The sequence below is a fragment of the Lutjanus erythropterus genome, chromosome 14 (genome assembly GCF_056507025.1).
Source record: "Lutjanus erythropterus isolate fLutEry1 chromosome 14, fLutEry1.hap2, whole genome shotgun sequence".
NCBI classification, from domain to species: Eukaryota; Metazoa; Chordata; class Actinopteri; order Lutjaniformes; family Lutjanidae; genus Lutjanus; species Lutjanus erythropterus.
This window is the reverse complement of record NC_139330.1, coordinates 21,052,069-21,069,588: the sequence shown is the minus strand read 5'-3', so window position 1 is coordinate 21,069,588 and position 17,520 is coordinate 21,052,069. Positions and strand designations below refer to the sequence as shown.

The following is a 17,520-nucleotide window of genomic DNA, read 5'->3' as shown; positions in this document are numbered from 1 at the left end:
GGCTTATAAAAAGGTGGCAGGTGCTTTGAGTTTATTTCAGCGACTTGGACAGACATAAGAGACACATGATAGGAAATCCCAGGGAGGAACAAACTCGCCCGGTCGACGTGTCTGTCTGTCTGTCTGCCTGCCTGCCTCACAAGGCCCGGGACATTTTCTCCTGACATCACTTCCTCTGGTTACTGCTGGGTTACTGGCCAGGGATATTCCACGTCTAGACTTCCTGTCATTTTGCTTAGAACGGGTGAGCAATATAAGGGTATTACACAAGTGTTTACCTAACTTACTATATTCATCAAGAGCTGCAAATAGCTGTGAAAAGAACAGGGATGGGTATCAAGAGGTTGTATTAAATTAGTACCGGATTATGATTGGTCAATACCAAAAACTGATAAGCTCCTGGACAAACGGTACTGTTATCGCAAACATTAAAGGCACAGTATGTAAATTCCGGTGCTAGGGGTCTCTCTCACATTAAAACAATAAAAAAAAAACTAGTTTAATGAAGTGAAATGTCATGAGATCATGGGAGTTGCTATCTTCATAAACACCATAGCTGATGAAACTCTATCTGACATGACTCAGTCAGAAATCATGCTCATGATGACTGTGAAGTTTTATTCACATTACATTCAGTCACATGCGATGACTTTCTTCCTCACTCTCTGACCTATTCCTTGTATTTCTGGATGTTATGGCAACTACCTAGCAACAACTAGCAGGAAAAGCATTGTTACTTTGAATAAATTACAGATTCCCCTGCGTTTGAACATTGTTGGAAAAAATTGTGATAATGTAAGTACACAACTCAACAAAATATGCAACATATATCTAGTGTTTTTAGACAATTTAAAGCCCACATGTAACATTATATGCCATGTCCTGTGGAATCAGGCTATAAGTTTCAACTATGTGCGAGCTGTCCTGACAACCAGAGACAACCAATTTTGTGTTGCTTATGGTTGTTCATATTTTCAACTCCAGGAGAATTGAGATGATCCACCACTGTTACTAATTACACCAGTCAGAAGAAAATATTTTTTGCATCAAGTTATGGAAAGTAGAAGGGTTGGGCAATGTCCACCAAACTGGCATGAGACAATATCCATAGAGAAACACTGCTAATCGGCCCAATGCCAGAAAGTAGTATCAATAAGAGTATCAATAAGTATTGGTGTTGATAAGCGGTATCCATATCAGTAAAATCATAATGATACCCATCCCTAGAATAGAAAACAGCAAATTTTGGATTTGCTCCATAAACAAAAGAGACATCAAAAACACATCTGGGGAAATTCAAAACAATGAAGTTTGAATGAATGAGCTTCAGTAAAATGGTTCTGAAATGTGATGCAGGAAGTGAGTGTGGGGGAGCGAGTGCAACTTCTAAAGAGTAGCTGGAAACTTTGCAGCTTATTCAGACCTTTGATCTGTCACAGTGAAAATCTTCCACAGTGATCTTTAGCATTCATTAATAAGCTGAGATTGAACCAGACATATGAGTGCAGGTTGTAAATTTATTTCATGTCCATTCTGTTAGAAGAAAGGCCCTGTATTCTTGCTCCTTCACATACAGCTCATAAAAAACAGTTACTTAGAAAAATATACATTGATATTAGGACTGAAAAGTTGAGATTCAGTGTTGAATTCAAATATACAATTTGCATATTAAGAAACTACAAAAAAGGTCAGAAGAGGCGCCTTCGGTTGAGGCTACTTTCTTGAAGAGAACATGGAGAGCAAGCATCCAAAAGAAGGCACTGTCATTTTCCAAACTCCTCATAAAGCTTATCGAGCCTACATTCAGCAAAAAAAACATCAGATTTTAATGTGTGCACTAAAGATGAAGAGAAAGGGGAAGGGGAAGTCTGTGAGAAGACATTTCTTCCTGTTGTTTACCCCCCCGCCCCCTGTTTCATCCCATCCTTGATGCCCCCACTTTCTCTGAAACAAAACAAAAACTTGAGCTAAATACAGGAGAGCCCAGCTACTGCTACAGTACTACAAACCTATGGTTAGCTGACTGTGGAAAGGTCATCAGGTTGAAAAGACAGTGGGGGCTTTTAAGACTAACCCTCACTTTCCTACTCCTGAGTTAAGCTGAATACCCAATAAAAACAACTAAGGTCACTGCTTTTTGATTCAAACAGTAAGAATGTTCAAGGCAAATGTGTCATTAAGAAGCCATTCGTTCACAACGTACTCAATCACTTAATCCTTTCTTATCTTACCACTTTCCTTATCTTTCCCTTTCAAAGTTTACCAAAACCTCCTCTACTCTTTCTCACAACCCTTCTCAACAGTCATCTCTCGGTACACCATCAATGTCCAATAACTTTCCACAACAGTCCAGACACGTTCTTTTAAAATCTTCTATAAAAAAGTTCAGTTTCTCTCAATCTGGTCAAGATCCAGCTCTCCCCCCAGCTGGAAAATGTCCCTCTGTGTCCCGCAGTCACCCTTCCAGAGGGTGCGTTTGCCGCCCACGATGTCTACAGGAGAGCCGGGCCGTGAGTCCATGCTACAAGCTGAGTCGCTGTCCAGCTCCTCATAGGATGAATCCTCTTCCTCGTCATCTGCCGCCACTTCCTGCCGTGGCTCCAGTCCCAGCTCGGGCACAGCAGTGAAGTCTGAATCTGGGTGGATGGAGGTCTCAGAGGTGGGAGGGGGCAGGCTTGACTGGCAGCCATCTTTGGCTGAGAACCCGGGGCAACTCAAGCTCTGAAAAGTCTGAAGTTTCTGTATAGAGGAAAAATAAAGAGGAAAAATAAATGTTAATTTGTTTACCTTAAAAACTCAATGTGTAAAGCTGTGCAGTTAGGGGTAGTGTGGGATCATGGGAGTTGTTCTTCTCACTGTCAAAGAAGAAATCTAAATCTGTTTACTGAAATTTATCATAGCATGACTATGATATGCCATCAGAGATTAAGATAACTACAGCCACAATGTTTTCCTTTGAAATGTCTATACTGGGCCGGAATAACTGTTTTTGTGTGTCTGTGTCATGTTAACTGGAGTAAAAATTAATGCAGAATTTTCACTGAATAAGTTAGCGTCTGTTTATGAGTTGTTAGAATTCGTTAACCTTTTAGAAGGAGAAGATGTTTATATGGTTTAAACTGAGCAATAATGTAAAAGGAGTCTGACAGGCATTAAGGCAGACAGTCACTGAACTCCAACTCCAAAGTGTTTTTTTTTCAGAGCAGTGGGCTTTTGTTTTCAAGATATTACATATTTCTCTGCGTCTGCCCAGTTTGTTGTTGTTTGTTGGACAACAACAGTAACAAAACAATTTAACAAAATATTTAACATATGTCTACCATTTTAAAACATTTTAATATCAAAATGTTACATATTATAGCTTGAACTCCTGTTCACATTCTGGCTAATGAGGCTATAAAAGTTTGTCGGGGGGAATTCGAGCTCAGGGCTTTCCAGAATGTCAGTCTGAGATTGGGTTTCAGTTTGGGCAGCAGAAAGCTGGCCTTCCCTTTCACCGACGGCATGTGAACATGTAAACACGAGTACACACACAAGCCATCCAAGAACGTACACAAAGTCTAACCTTCTGGGTTGTTTTAGAAAAACAGAGACGAGTTGCAAACCACAAAAAGGTATCTTGTTTCAAACTGCGCTCTCGGCCTATTTATCACCGTGGAAGCCACTGTGAAACCCATACTGCATGACTGGGTACCCAAACCTCTATAGTGGAGGGCATTTCTTGTTTAAGCCATTGTTATTCACAGTTTTTACAATGTTTTGTAGTTCTGCACTCTAGGGAGAGTGCATGTGAACAACTGCCTGTGTTTCTGCTTTCAACACTTGACCTTAAAGAGCTTTAATTCTCCGAGAAGCTGTGTCCTGGTTTGCTTTCATGCTCTCTTTCCAGCCTGAATTCCTCTCTGCAACAAAGAAAGGCAGCCGTGCAGCGCAGTGAAGGGGTTAATGATCTCTGGAGTGCCCCAGCAGCAGATGTTGGAGGCATGGAGGTGAATAGAGATGAGGTTTTCTCTATAGAGCCTCAGCTTACATGACAGACACCTCTAATGTTCCTTAGTGAGTTAGGACATAGCTTTTCCTGTTACAACAAACTGGGAGTCTCCCTTTCTTAAATCTCACTATAGGCTCCCTATTTTTCAGCATGGGCCAAAAGGAAACTATAACACAGGATTTTGGCTGCTTGGTCACTTTTGTTGGATTAACTTTACATGTAAACTGCTCAAGCTCAGGATACTTCATCTGCAAACGCTTGAGGTGATCGTGTGAGGAGTGGGAGGCCTTTGCTGTAGTTACCCCACCGGAGTGGAAAAGGGGATTTCTGAGCCCTTACTCTCTCTGTTCAACCCCCGTATTACCCCACTACTAATTATCACAGCAGAGGAGGAGACGAAAGGAAGAGAGAAAGGAGTAGGAGAGGCAGCTTCTCCACAATGTGCTTTCTATAAATTCTGACTGGGCTGACTGGGATTTGGGTGGGTGTGTGGCAGGTTGGGGGAGCAGAGTTGGATTTCTGCTGTGTACCCAGCTTTGACTGTGTGTTTTTTTTCCCTTTCACTTGAGCATACCTCCAACCAGATGGAACACATTCAACCCACTGCCATAACCAGGGGTTAGTCTGATAATTTACTGACTAAAGAATCCACACTTTAATGATGTACTGTTAAAGGGACCACAAGTTCCAGAAAGTTGAGGGACTCAAAACAATCACTGGAAAAAGAATGGCTGAAATTGAAGCAACAGAAGCGACGATATCCTGGCTTTTAGTCATTAGTATCAAGCTCCAAAACCATTGGATACTACATTTCCCAGACTGCAACATCTTTATTTAAACAATGACTTCCCTCTTTTTTTCTTTTAAAGACTTTGCTGCCACACTTTCAAACCCCACAGCTCCTGTTTCTACTGCAGGCTTTTTGTTAAAGTCCAGATGAGCATAACAGCATTTCAAAAGCATCTAGCTTCCATTTCGTTTTTCTGAGTGAAACAAGGAGGGGCAGAAAGGCAGAAGAACATTGGGAGGATTTTGACTTGAACACTGAAAAGTGGGTGTATCATAACCATACCATGCTGTTGTTAACTGGCTCACTGATGAATCTTAGCTCTGTGTCGATAAAAGTTGAAGAGTGATTAATGGGTGGATGTCATGATATCATTGGTTGAGACTGGTAAATCACATGTCGTATTTTGTTTGAAGAAGAAAGCATGCAAGCCAGAAAACATGATTTGATTTGGATGGACGGGAAGAATACAAAAAAAGTAATTTTTGCGTTTATCGTGACCAGAATGTGATCTGAAAGGGATCTTGATTTCATCTTGACATCGACTTGATTTCCTAAATGTCTGCGCTGGTTGATTTGGCAAGTGCACTTCAATAGTTAAAATCCCAGAGCTCTTGTCAAAATGACATGTATCCACCAATGGGGGCAGCCAAAATACTAGAAATGCAAAAAAAAGAAGAGCAACTTTTCCATCTGTAGACGCTGCACTGACAGCTTTGGCCCGTCGCTGCAATGCATCAACGTCAGCAAGACTGGCCTGTGAACAAATACGAGGTAAATGGGGGAGCTGCATTTTTTTTTGTATTAAAAGGACCATGCTGTTTACATTTCTCAATTGATTTCAATAAGTCATGTTATAGTTAAGGGTTTGTCATCTACAGAGAGAAGGAAAAAAGCTTTTTTTTTTCTAACTTACTCCACATATATCATGAACCCTTGAATATAACACGACTCACTGAAATCAGTTGAGAAATGTAAACATTGCAGTGTTTTTTTAATCCAGAAAAACTGCAGTTCCCGGTTTACTTGCATTTGTTTACAGGCTAGCCTTACCCTGTCCTATATGCTGACAGCACTGACGTCCTGTCCAATATGGTGGTGACACGTTGACGTAGGATCCAAAGGCCAATATGCCATCTATGTATTTATATATATATATATATATATATATATGCGGTTTACACAACCAAACAAACTGTGGACCGACACCGTTTTTATAAAGAAGACGTAGAAGTTAACAATGTGATAATTAAGACATGATCTATTTCGACTGAAAGGCAGCGGCTGTGTGTGAAACACAAGCACACGCCAAGAAGTTAGGCAAATATCCTCCTGATAATTAGGGCAAACAACAACCTGCTAAGTACCATGGCAAACGTCCTGCTGTGAACTTGACTAGAAACACTCACACACAAATAAGCACGCATATACAGAGAGGTTTACGCTCATATACAAAAGAAAGCATGCAGGTATTTTACTATGCACTGTACAGAATCAAAATATCCGTATATTTCTCTGGATTAGCTCTATGCTGAAATGAGGTCACATAAACAACATCCAGTGACACACTGCTTTGAGGAAGACATGCAAACAGAGCTCCAACAGCAAACAACTGTAAAACAAAACAGAGGGCAGAGGTGCGCAGACAGGAGAACTTAACTCATTCGTGACAGGCAGACTACATACCTGCACACCTCCACATCAATTATCTGTTTGTGAGTGTGTGTGCATGACCACTTTGTCTGTGTGTTTGTCTGGTATTCATTGTACCGCAGAGAGAATGCATGGCAGATACGAGCGAATACCTACAGGTAAGATGAAAAAAAGATGTCAAGTTGGAGCAAAGGTTGAACAAGCAGAGGGAATTTGTGTGACTGCACAGTGGTGTTTGGTGATGCTTTACCTTTTGGACAAGTCACAACATGTTGTTACATACACGGTGAGCACTGCACCTTAAGACACCCACCTAGGTGTTCCCATAAGGCTTGCCGCTCAGCTATGATCACCATGTTTGCCATCCCAGGAATGGGGAGAGATGGGGAGAGGAGGAAAAGAGCAGAGAGGCTCGAACTTGGGCCAGAGAGTAGATATTAATAGAGAGGATTGAGGAGTTTGTCTGCCAGCTTCCCTGCAGAAATAATACCCCCTTTCTTCACCCTGCCATCTCTCTCCTGAATGCACAGACAGCCGCACACACGCATTCAAGCATTTGGTCAACACACCCCCTTTACCACCTCTACTGCTCACATAGCTAAGCCAAAGATAGGCTGTCATTTTTCTTCAAATGTACAACAACCCAAATGAAGTTGTCAACTGGGGCCACAAAGTCGACACAGGCATTAAACAATCCCAATGAAACTGGCCTCACACGGGCCATTTCCTCAAAAGCAAAGTGCGAGCTGCGTCAACAATCGTTCAGCCTGTGACCTAGAATCAAGAGATAACATTCCCCATCTGACAGCTCACTACGCCCACCATACTGAGGAAAAAACAACGGAGGGCCAAGGTGGAAGGGCAGCCATGGATAAAAATGAGGCAGTGGACAGAGGAGTGAGCTGATACATGGCTGACAGGGAGGTCATTTGAGGAATTTTGGGGGTGGTCACACCTAAATCCCTACAGTAGTCAAGTTATAGCCGATTAGCATGACATGCATCCCCAGAATTCACACCAGCCTTCATTGACGTGGTTGAGGAGTCTAGAGGCCAAATTACACCATGTTCCACTGACAGAACACACTGGGGACCTGTTAGGGGTCCAAGCCCAAAGGGGTGGGGGACCACAACTGCATAGGACTCAGGGACCAGTACCAGTGGTGCTGCCAACCCTAATAAAACAGTTCAGATTTTATTTTCTTCTTTCTAAAAGTGGTACAGCAGCCTACACCGTATAAGTGATGCAAGTAAAAATCGCAGGGATGATACAGAATGTTGCATATACATCAGACACCAAAAATGCCACATCCACCAGCAGGTGGCACTATAGTGGAAGTAAAACATTTTAGTTAGTAACTCGCATACAGTACATCGCACGTTCAAAACCTTAAATCCAGGCGTTCACTAAATTTAGCAGAATCTCATGATATAGGCCACAACCATTAATGATTTTTTTTGCAAAATATGTGAAACCTACTTTTTCAAAATCCGATCTGCATGAAACTCGTCATGTAGAGTCTATGGATGTTCATGACCAAAAGTCATTAAAAGAATTTTAATATTCCAAAAAAATGCATAAGTTAGAAAAAAAACAACTTCCTATAGGTTGCAGTCAAAACAAGAAGTTTTCCATATCTTGGGAACAATCAAACAATCAGACCTATAAATACAAAACTTACTACACTAGTTACTCAGGCCGCCCTTAGGGATGGTACACAACATGGTGCCAATGTGGTGTATTTACACAACACTGAACAATATGCAACTGTTTGGTTACAAAGGTATCCTCAGTACTCTGAAAACCCAGCGAGGTATCTCACTATGGGAAGCGCAAGGTTAGTCCAATAAATATGAAACACGTTTTTCAAAATAAATAAATGAATAAAACTAAATACATAAAGATTTATCTAAGTCATTAAACAAGCAGCAGGATCAGGTGAATGCAGAGGGATTTCCAGGATGCATCTAAAATGTAAACGAAACCAAGTAGGGGATGGTAATTTCCCCTTTTGTTTTCAGTTGCTACACTTCTAAGGCTCATCTGTGCTGCTCTCGACCCGTGACTTGCACGGGCCTGCATGTCCAACTTGCACTGCTGCCATCGATGCTGGGTGTGACTTGCGTGGGGAGCTTGGACCCCGTTAATACTTGCCTGTACATCTAGCTACTTAAACCCTTACGATCCTTAACCCTGCTGAACCTCCAGCAGACTTGACCGAGTGGATGAAACATTCCTTTGGGTGTCACAAATACACACAGACTACTTTTGTTGTTCTGTACCTGGATTTAAGACTGCATTACTCATCTACACACACCTATAAAATGGAGGAAGCAAGTATGTGTAGGTGTGAGAAGAAGAAGTAATAACTCTTAATTTACACCCTACGGCAGGGCCAAGCGGGACGCCTTGTCAGCCTGAGAGTGCTGTGATGAAGACCCACCCACTTCTTAGGAGGGAGTGGGAGAAAGTGTGTGTAGCCAGGGGAAAAAGGGAGTAAGAGTAGATCACACACACACACACACACTGTCAGCGGTCAGTTCACACATCAACTTTGCCCAAAACAGCTGAAGTAAAAAAGTCAAACACCAGAAATGTGATGCGATTCTGACATTTATAACTGCAGGTACAAATCATGCAAAGAACCAGATTCCCAAAAGAGGCGTGAAAATCTCATGTGTTCCCAAGCCTGACGGTAATTTTTGTGTTCTGTCTTTACAAGAACAGACGTAGGTTGTAACCAGCCCCACGTTTCCACATTATCACTTCCTTTTCCAGACAGTTTGCCAGCTACTAGTTTTCCCTTGGCCCTCGCTGAGACAAACCACCTCATTAACCTATGACAGTCATGTGAATCTTCAATGGGTGCTTGTGGGAGTTTCGGGTTATTTCATTTATCTTGACAATGTACAACCCTACATTTTGGTTCCAGGGTACATTTGGCCTAAAAAGACTAACATCAAGTTAAGTTGGAAGAGAAAGATTAGTGATAGAGTAAATGTGTGTTACATGTTACTTTCTTGACTCCAGGCACACAAGAGAGTGAGAAAGTAAACACAACAACAGTAGATCTGTAATGACCCATCTAACCTGTGGGACTTGACTCCTTTCAACAGTGTTGAGCACACATGCAATCATGCATGTCGGTTCAAAAATAAAAAAAAAAGAACTGAAAATAATGGCTCTCCCTGTTAACCACTGAGAAACGATACTACGCCTGCAATCATGTGCAGAGGTCTGCTCCTGCATTACTGCAACCAGAGGTAAAGTAAAACCGACTCCATGTGTGTTTGTGTATCTGTGCGTATACTGTACGTGTGATCATCATGCTTGATTTTTTCCCCTCTTAGCTGCTGGCATGGCTAGAGGAAACACGCTCACTAGGCTCCATTACCAAAGCCTTGTTTATCCAACCCTGGCTAGGTCCTGAGGGTGACTGGCTGGGAACACAAATCTTTGGGAAAAGGAAGGGAGGGTGGAGGGATAAACTGATGGTACTTTCTAATAAGAGAACAGGAAAAGGCCAATATTTCCATGACAGGAGGTATGATGAGCAAAGATTTTAGTGCATCATATTAATGTTCTGAGTCATTACTGTACATCATGTCTGAGTACAAGTTGGCTCTGATATCAGTGGCTGTTGTTGGTGCTATTCTCTATTAGTACAAGGAAGTGTGATGTTTATCCATTTTATGAGCTGCACGTCTGATTACTTCTTGTCAAATCTATACAACATCACCTTCGCCTACACACTTACTGACTTTTTCATCTTTAAATTAGTTACTTCACTTTTCACATTTAACTTGGCATATGTTACTAATAGTTCTGTTAGTTCACTGTTCTGTTTGGACATAATGTTTGAGCATTTTGATAACAACCTCAATGTCAGATAACTGTTAGCAATTTTACCTAGTTACCTAGCAGAGTTGTCTTTATTCAAACTTGACAGAAACTAAATAAACCTCATCAAAGATGTCTTTCATATTTCATATTTCCACTGCTCCGACAATCACCACATTCAATGTGAAAATATTCTGGCTGTGCACACCATTTTTCCCCTCTGCAACTACTTCCCTCTTGCTCTTCTCTCAGAGATATTTTCACATGTAACACTAGATTAAGGGCTTATTTCTCAAGTTTGAATGAAGATGACAATGCTAGCTTACCAGCTAACATTGCAAACTGTTACCTAAGACACTGAGGTAATTATCAAATTTCTCAAAAACTGTAAAAGTAAAAGAAAAGTAACTACTATTAACAATATGTATCAAGCTAACTGTGAAAAATGAAGTAACTAATTTATGGGTGAAAAATCACAAGGAAACAGACATGCAGCTTGTAAAATGGATATGTTACACTACACTGTTCAAGTAGAGAATAACACCAACTTTGATACCAAAGCCAGTCTGTACTTAGACACATTGTAATGATGCAGAGCAATCATATAATGCACTAAAATCCTCCCTTTTTGGTTGAAATAAGCCCTTAATTCACCAAGCTAGTGTGTAAATATGTGTGTAAATATCACTGGGAGAGGAGTGAGAGGGAAGCTGGACATTAGTCAGGATATTTTCACATCTAATGTGATGAATTAAGGTTTTATTAGACCTAAACCAGAGTTGGTTATTGTTGGAGCAGTGGAAAGATGGGCCAAGATGTTTTTTTCCCTAGCCAACTAGCTAACAGTTATCTAAGACAGTGAGTGATTACACAAATGTGAACAATAACTATGAAAAGTAAACTTGCAGATGAAAAATTACTAAGTGTGTAGGCATAGGTAGTGTTACTATAGTGCTGATAGGAAGGAAACAGACATGCAGTTTGTAAAACGGATATAAGTCACACTAAGGAGAGAATAATTTCAAACTTCAAGAGAATTCAAATGAATAATGAAGCAGGATGTGATGTGAAGAATCAAATCAAGATTTGTACGGGCTCTGTAAAAACATCAGAGCACTGCCAAGGAGCCAAACACTACATGTCATTAAAATACTTCTACGGTTCTATTTTGGGTTTGGGTTTGACCAGGGGTCATTTATACTCTCTGCCTGTTCCACGGCTCCCTTTGACTGTACAAAAGAACAAACACTTGTAATGGGGAGAGCAATTCCAAATATCCTAACAATTAATCACCTTGGGTTCCATGATAGTAGACAGAGGGATAGAAAACAGGATGAAGCAGAATGAAAGATGGAAATACGGGTAGAAGCTGCAAAGAGGAAGCAAATGAACGGTCAGGGGTCCAACCTTTGGATGGCCTGTTTACCCAACAGAGTAAATGAAATGATAAACCGGAGCCGGGCTTGCTAGAGCGTGGCGCTAGGCAGCGTGACCGAACATGAGGAATGCTTATTTAGTAAGCACCACTCCCAGAGCTGGAGGGAGGGAGGCCTGAGATCACTTAGCCCTGAAGCCTCGGACCGACGACCCAGAAAACTTAATTCAGCTTGATTTAATCCAGTCCCTGATCAGATTCAGAGAGAGACAGGCCCAGCTATGTTTGAGGATCTCTTGAACTTCCCTCTGGTCTAAGAACAAAAAGGTATTTGTCTGAGTGGTAACTAAAGGCAATAGAGGACATTTTGCAGCATTAAAGCAAGATTAGAAATAAGATGATGCTGAATTAGGTTTAATCAGTGAACGACAGTGATACCAAACTCTGTGAAATGAGTCAAATTATAATAGCAGGCATTCAAACACATATGAATGTGTGCTTGTCTGTGCATGTCAACATGTGTTTAACATTTCCAGCTAACCTGAGTCATCTTTGCCAGGTCCAGGGAGGGCCGCTGCTCCTGGGCATCTTCTGGCCTCCTGCGCTTCATACCAATCTTTTTGTCGTTTAGCACGCAGGGCTGGGACCTGCTCCGAGACAGACACCCTGTGCCCCTGGCTCTTTGGCCAGCTCGCCTCCCCATTTCTGGGGTGGAGTCTGGAGAGCTGGCCTCCGATGCCTCCTCCCGCTGGAGCTCTGGCAGGCTGATCTGCTCGTGGGAGAGGGAGAGAGGCCTGAGGAAGTGGTGCTGGTGGGAGTGGTGATGATGCGAGGAAGGAGAGGTAGGGGAGACTGGAGAGGCAGTGAATTGAGGGTGGAGAGGCAGTCGCTGGTTGAAGAACGGCAGGTCCAGGGCTCCGTCTAAAGGGAGGCTGGAGCGGGAGGGCAAACTGAAGCTGGAGCTGCGTTGCATGGTGGGAAAATGACCACTGGAGAAGCCCCCTCCTCCTCTGACACTTCCTCCACTGTGGCACCTTCGCTTCTCCACTGCCGTCCACACCCGGGAGCCTTGGGGCCTCCAAGATGAGCGGAAGCCACTGAATTCATCGGAGAACGACAGGGAGCGACACTGACGCTTGCTTGGGGGTGCCGTAGGAGCTTGGCTGGTGGCTGTAGTGGTGTAGTGTGCAGTGGTGGACGTGGTGTGGGAGTGGGGGCTGGCTATGCTGCCATCGCCGAGGCTGAGATCTCTTATCAGACTGGTGATTGCTGTGGCGCTGCCCGGCTCCTTGGCCCAGTGCCAGCTCCCTGGCTCAGGCATCACATCCCACAGGCTCTCCAGACTGGCACCAGACTGGCAGGGTGCTCTCTGCTGGATAGCACAGCTTTTCCCCAGGTCCAGCCACCTATCTGCCTCTGTAAAATTCAAAACATACAAACTCACTCTCATGACCTCAACAGCCCATTTGATATGTCTGTATCTGTGCAACAAGTATTGATGCACAAAACTTCCTATCCTAATTACAGCATGATTAATTCTGGCTTAGAGGAAGGCAATAATGTCTGAAAGGAACATTTAATTCATAACCACACAGACACAGAAATACGCTTAAGGCAAGACAGAATGGGTGCTGTAAGGACAAGCTGTTCAGAAGAAAAAAAGATTGTTATCTGGTAACTGCAGTTGGGAAGAAACTGAATATACACTGAAGACCATTTAGGGCAGTTAGTTACACAACCCTAAGCATAAAAATCAGAAAATCATGAGCTTTTTAAACAAATGGTATCAGTCATTTGTCTTAAGATGAATGACAGGATTAAGCCGAGAGGAAGTAACACTGCAGCTGCACAGTTCAAACCAGTGCTGCTCATGTGTAACAGTGCTGAAAGCTGAAAAACAAAAACAAAACTGACAGCAAAACTGACATTCAATTTTCAATGCGTTCCGAGAAGTGACTTTTTTAAGTCTAAGGAAGTTGTTATTTTATGAAGAAATTGGTAGCAGTCATTATGATCTACTGTACAGTTTAGTGGCTGAAAGCAAGACTCAGTGAGATCATAACATGCTACGCCTCATTATTTTTTTCCCCATCAAAAGCTAAAGAACATGCAGAGAAACATCAGCTGTGAGTCATGATGGTACAATACTCAACATAAAACTGAAACTGTCTAAAATAATTCTAGATTTAGTGTTGCCAGATGGAAAATACAACAGAATCTTACTGCAACTTTTAAAATGATCGTACTTTAACATCATCCCAGGTTGTTTCATCTTATGCTAGAGTTTTGGTCAGATTACATTGAATGGCAAAGCTATGCCATGTGCACCGTATTACATGCATGCTCCGTAGTCTGACCAAGACAGCAGCTGTGTATCACGTTACAGAGTCAAACGCAGCACATTACACTATAACGCCATACGTTCTTCCCTTTCAAAACAAAAGCCCCATATCTGTACGCCGCGTCACTACTTTCACCTTTACATACATCTACACCGTCTACAAGATCAGTAATGGTTTCTTACAAATCATAAGCAGACGCTAATGCCAAATGATCACTGAATGAGTTAATTTTAAATCTAATTAACATGAAACAATCATTCAAAAAGTTCTACCAGCCCAGAAGAGAAATTTCAAAAGGACACCGGCTGCAGCACTGATGTCAGAGAAGCAAGTACTTAAACAAACTTGACAAACTTGTTTCCTTAATCTCTGATGACATATCGTGGTCATGTCATGATTTATTACAGTCATTTTTTTTTTTTTTTTACAAATTTCTCCTTTAAATTATGGCACAAATACGACAATTATCGTGCACCAGGCACCGCTGCGTAGATCTGCAATGAAATCTAACTGTTCCTCAGACATTTAAAGAAATCTTAGTCACAAATAATAGACACTGTATTTGTGGTATCCTGCAGACAAACACAGAAGATACACATCCCTGACTATTTAAAACCCAGACCTGCAAAACTGCTGATTCCAAAAACATGAATTACATATTACGATAATAATCATCCAGTGAAATATTTGGCAAATCACTCCCATTAGTCAAGTGTTTAGCAGGATATGCTTCAGAAAGCAGTAAGACTGTTTCACAAGTCGCACGAAACAATCCATCACACAGTTGTGGAAGATAATACACCTACAGTTAAGTGTCATAGTGGCTTGAACCACCAAGCCAAGTGCTTAAGTTGTGGATCCATTGAGGCTTTTGGCAAAAGTCCTGTCCTTTTGCATGCTTGTGTCTAATTTTGGCATGCTCTCTCACAGCCTGGTGGACGGAAATCATTGTTTTGGGCGGACAAACAATGTACGGGGGCTACAGTGACGACCTGACAGGAATGTTAGGAAAACAACTTGACAAAGGGAGAAAGGGATGAACTTCAAAAGGCCACCCTTTGAAAGCAAGAGACAAAGTGCTGGTTGAACTAACAAGACATGCTGGACAATGTTAATGTCAACATTAACAGTGGAAACAGTAAGCCACCCTCCTCCCTGTGACGTCACCACGTCTCTCCCAAAAAGAAAAAGAGGATAGTGAGTGCATAGCACAGGGGCTTGTATTAACAGTAGCATGTCTTTTAACACAGGGGGTAATTACTGCAACACTAACAGAGCCAAAGGGAAATTGTTGACATAAGCAACAGCATATTCAATTACAGTTCACTCCCATGAGAGCGGTGTGCAACGTAGTGTGGAGGCAGGTGCACCCTGATCATGAGAGGGGGATGAGTGACAGACAGAGAAAGAAAGGGAGAAGTGAGAGACAGAGGGGATAAACAATGAGACGGTTATAGTGGTGGTCGCTGACCTTGATGGTTCAACTTATCAGGAGATTGAAGGGGCAATCCATTATGCTACCACATGGGTGAAATTACGTTAAGACAAAAGGACCCTACCTCAACCGCTGATCCTGTGCAGATCATGAGTGAATGACTTTTTATTGCATGAAAGAGGAAGCAAAGAACAAAAGACAAACAGAAAGACATGATAATGGCGATAACTCACCCACAGTTCCACAGGAGAAGAGGGTGGTCCCTCTGCTCATGGTGTGGAGGTCACGCTGTGGAGGACAAGCAGACAGAGGGACCAACAGTCAGGGAGATACAAAATAAAATGAAAAGAGGGGAACAAAAGTCTGTGATGTTTGTGCTCAATTAACCAGTGGTGGAAAGTAACTAAAGTAAGTACATTTATTGAAGTGCAATTTTAAGGTACTTGCACTTAAATTGAATGTTTCCATTTTATAATACAGCTGTAGTTACTTTGCAGATTAAGATTTTAAAGGATGAGTGTGTAGGATTTGTTGGCATCTACTGCACTAATTGATAACTTTATATTAACAATAGATCATATGACTGATGTGTAATGTGAAAGCTGACTCTTACTGATGATCCCATAGGAAATTAACATGCAAGCTTTACAACAACTTGCCACTTATTTTAGTTTTACAAGCAGCAATTTTACTGTTTTGATTTACCCTGATCAGTGTCATGCCCAGCGGCATGCAGATGTTCTCAACAATAGCTGCCACCTGTGCAGCTCCAAACATTTAGCAGTTAAAGAGCCAAATGAATGCTAATTTTCCTCATTGGGGAAACAACAGTTGGAAAACAACTACAATAAGAAACCAGTTATAACAGTTTTAAGTTAAAATTAAATGAAACTTGAATATTCTGTGTATTGTGGTATTGCCACTTTTACTAAACACTTCTTCCACCACTGCACTAAGCCTAGCTGAGCAAAAGGCTAAAAACAGAAAGAAACTGCTACCACATCATAGCAGTGTCCACAATGAAATACTCCAGTTACATAATTGGCTCAAAATGAACTTGTATGATTTTACCCTGTAACTCCAAAAACTTCACGTCTGTTTTAGCTTTCATAAAGAAAAAACGTTTAGGGAGTATAAAACAGTTTTGTCTACCCACGCCTATCTTCAGATCAGACACCTACACTCTCTCACAGTTCACTTCTGACAACAGGGTGGTGGCTGTATGCACAAAGGACAAAAGGAAAACATCATGATACACAGCTCTGACTCACCTTGACGTTATCACCACAACAAAAAAATGTTTTCTAAGATACAAGGTATAGACTCCAAAATAAAGGCTATCATGCTGCAGAAGACGACTAAATGAAACTAATAGTATACTCAAACCTCAGGTCCTTAACACATGTAGTGAAAATGTTAAGCCAGGTAATTTGCAAGGCTTGTCATTTTGATTTTGCTGTTAAAGAATTTTTCTGATACAACCCTGTTTGAGAAGTCGAAGGATTGTTTATATTTTGGTGACAAAATCTAAGATTTTATGTAGGAAGGGAGATTGCAGCATGAAAAGTGAAAACTTTGATCAGATCGTATATATTACACAACTCATAGTCTTGTTATGCTATCTAAATAGAGCAGTGAGATAAAAGTAAAATGTAAACTGTTCTTATTTTATGTTCAGGTATTCTCGGTACTCAGACTGAAGTGTAGGTGGAAAAGGAAATATACTGTAATCGTCCTTTAATCTGTCAACTGTCTGCAGGCCTGAGACATGTAACCCTAGATATCTTAGCACAAAAATTCAAATGAAGTAAAACATTTTGGCTAACTTTTCTGTCAATAGTAAATAGAAGTACTCCAAAACAGGCCAATTTAAGTTAACATACTGCATTCACTACACTGTCAAATATAGCACCCCCGGTGGACTCCTGGGGGCTAACGTTACATGCAGTATCCCCATCGGCCAGCAAAATACAATCTTCAATATCTTGTTTAATTTTCTGTTTTACAAATGTTAAATACACCATATACCGGCTGTAAATAATGGCTAGGATTTGTTAGAATGTATGTTTTTTTAATTTATGCTAGACTAGCTTTCCC

General features: G+C 41.5%; 1 protein-coding gene across 1 annotated transcript in view; it reads right to left on the bottom strand.

The window, feature by feature from the left end:
• Positions 1-1,497: 1,497 nt before the first annotated feature.
• LOC146315528 (protein FAM53B-like) overlaps positions 1,498-17,520 on the bottom strand; it is a 30,040-nt gene continuing 14,017 nt past the window's right edge. Inside the window, exons 3-5 of the mRNA XM_084736047.1 lie at positions 15,657-15,711; positions 12,188-13,062; positions 1,498-2,739 (exon numbers count right to left, since the gene is read on the bottom strand). Of these exons, the coding sequence (XP_084592173.1) occupies positions 2,386-2,739; positions 12,188-13,062; positions 15,657-15,711 (1,284 nt within the window). The 3' untranslated portion in view covers positions 1,498-2,385. The remainder of the gene's footprint in view (positions 2,740-12,187; positions 13,063-15,656; positions 15,712-17,520) is intronic.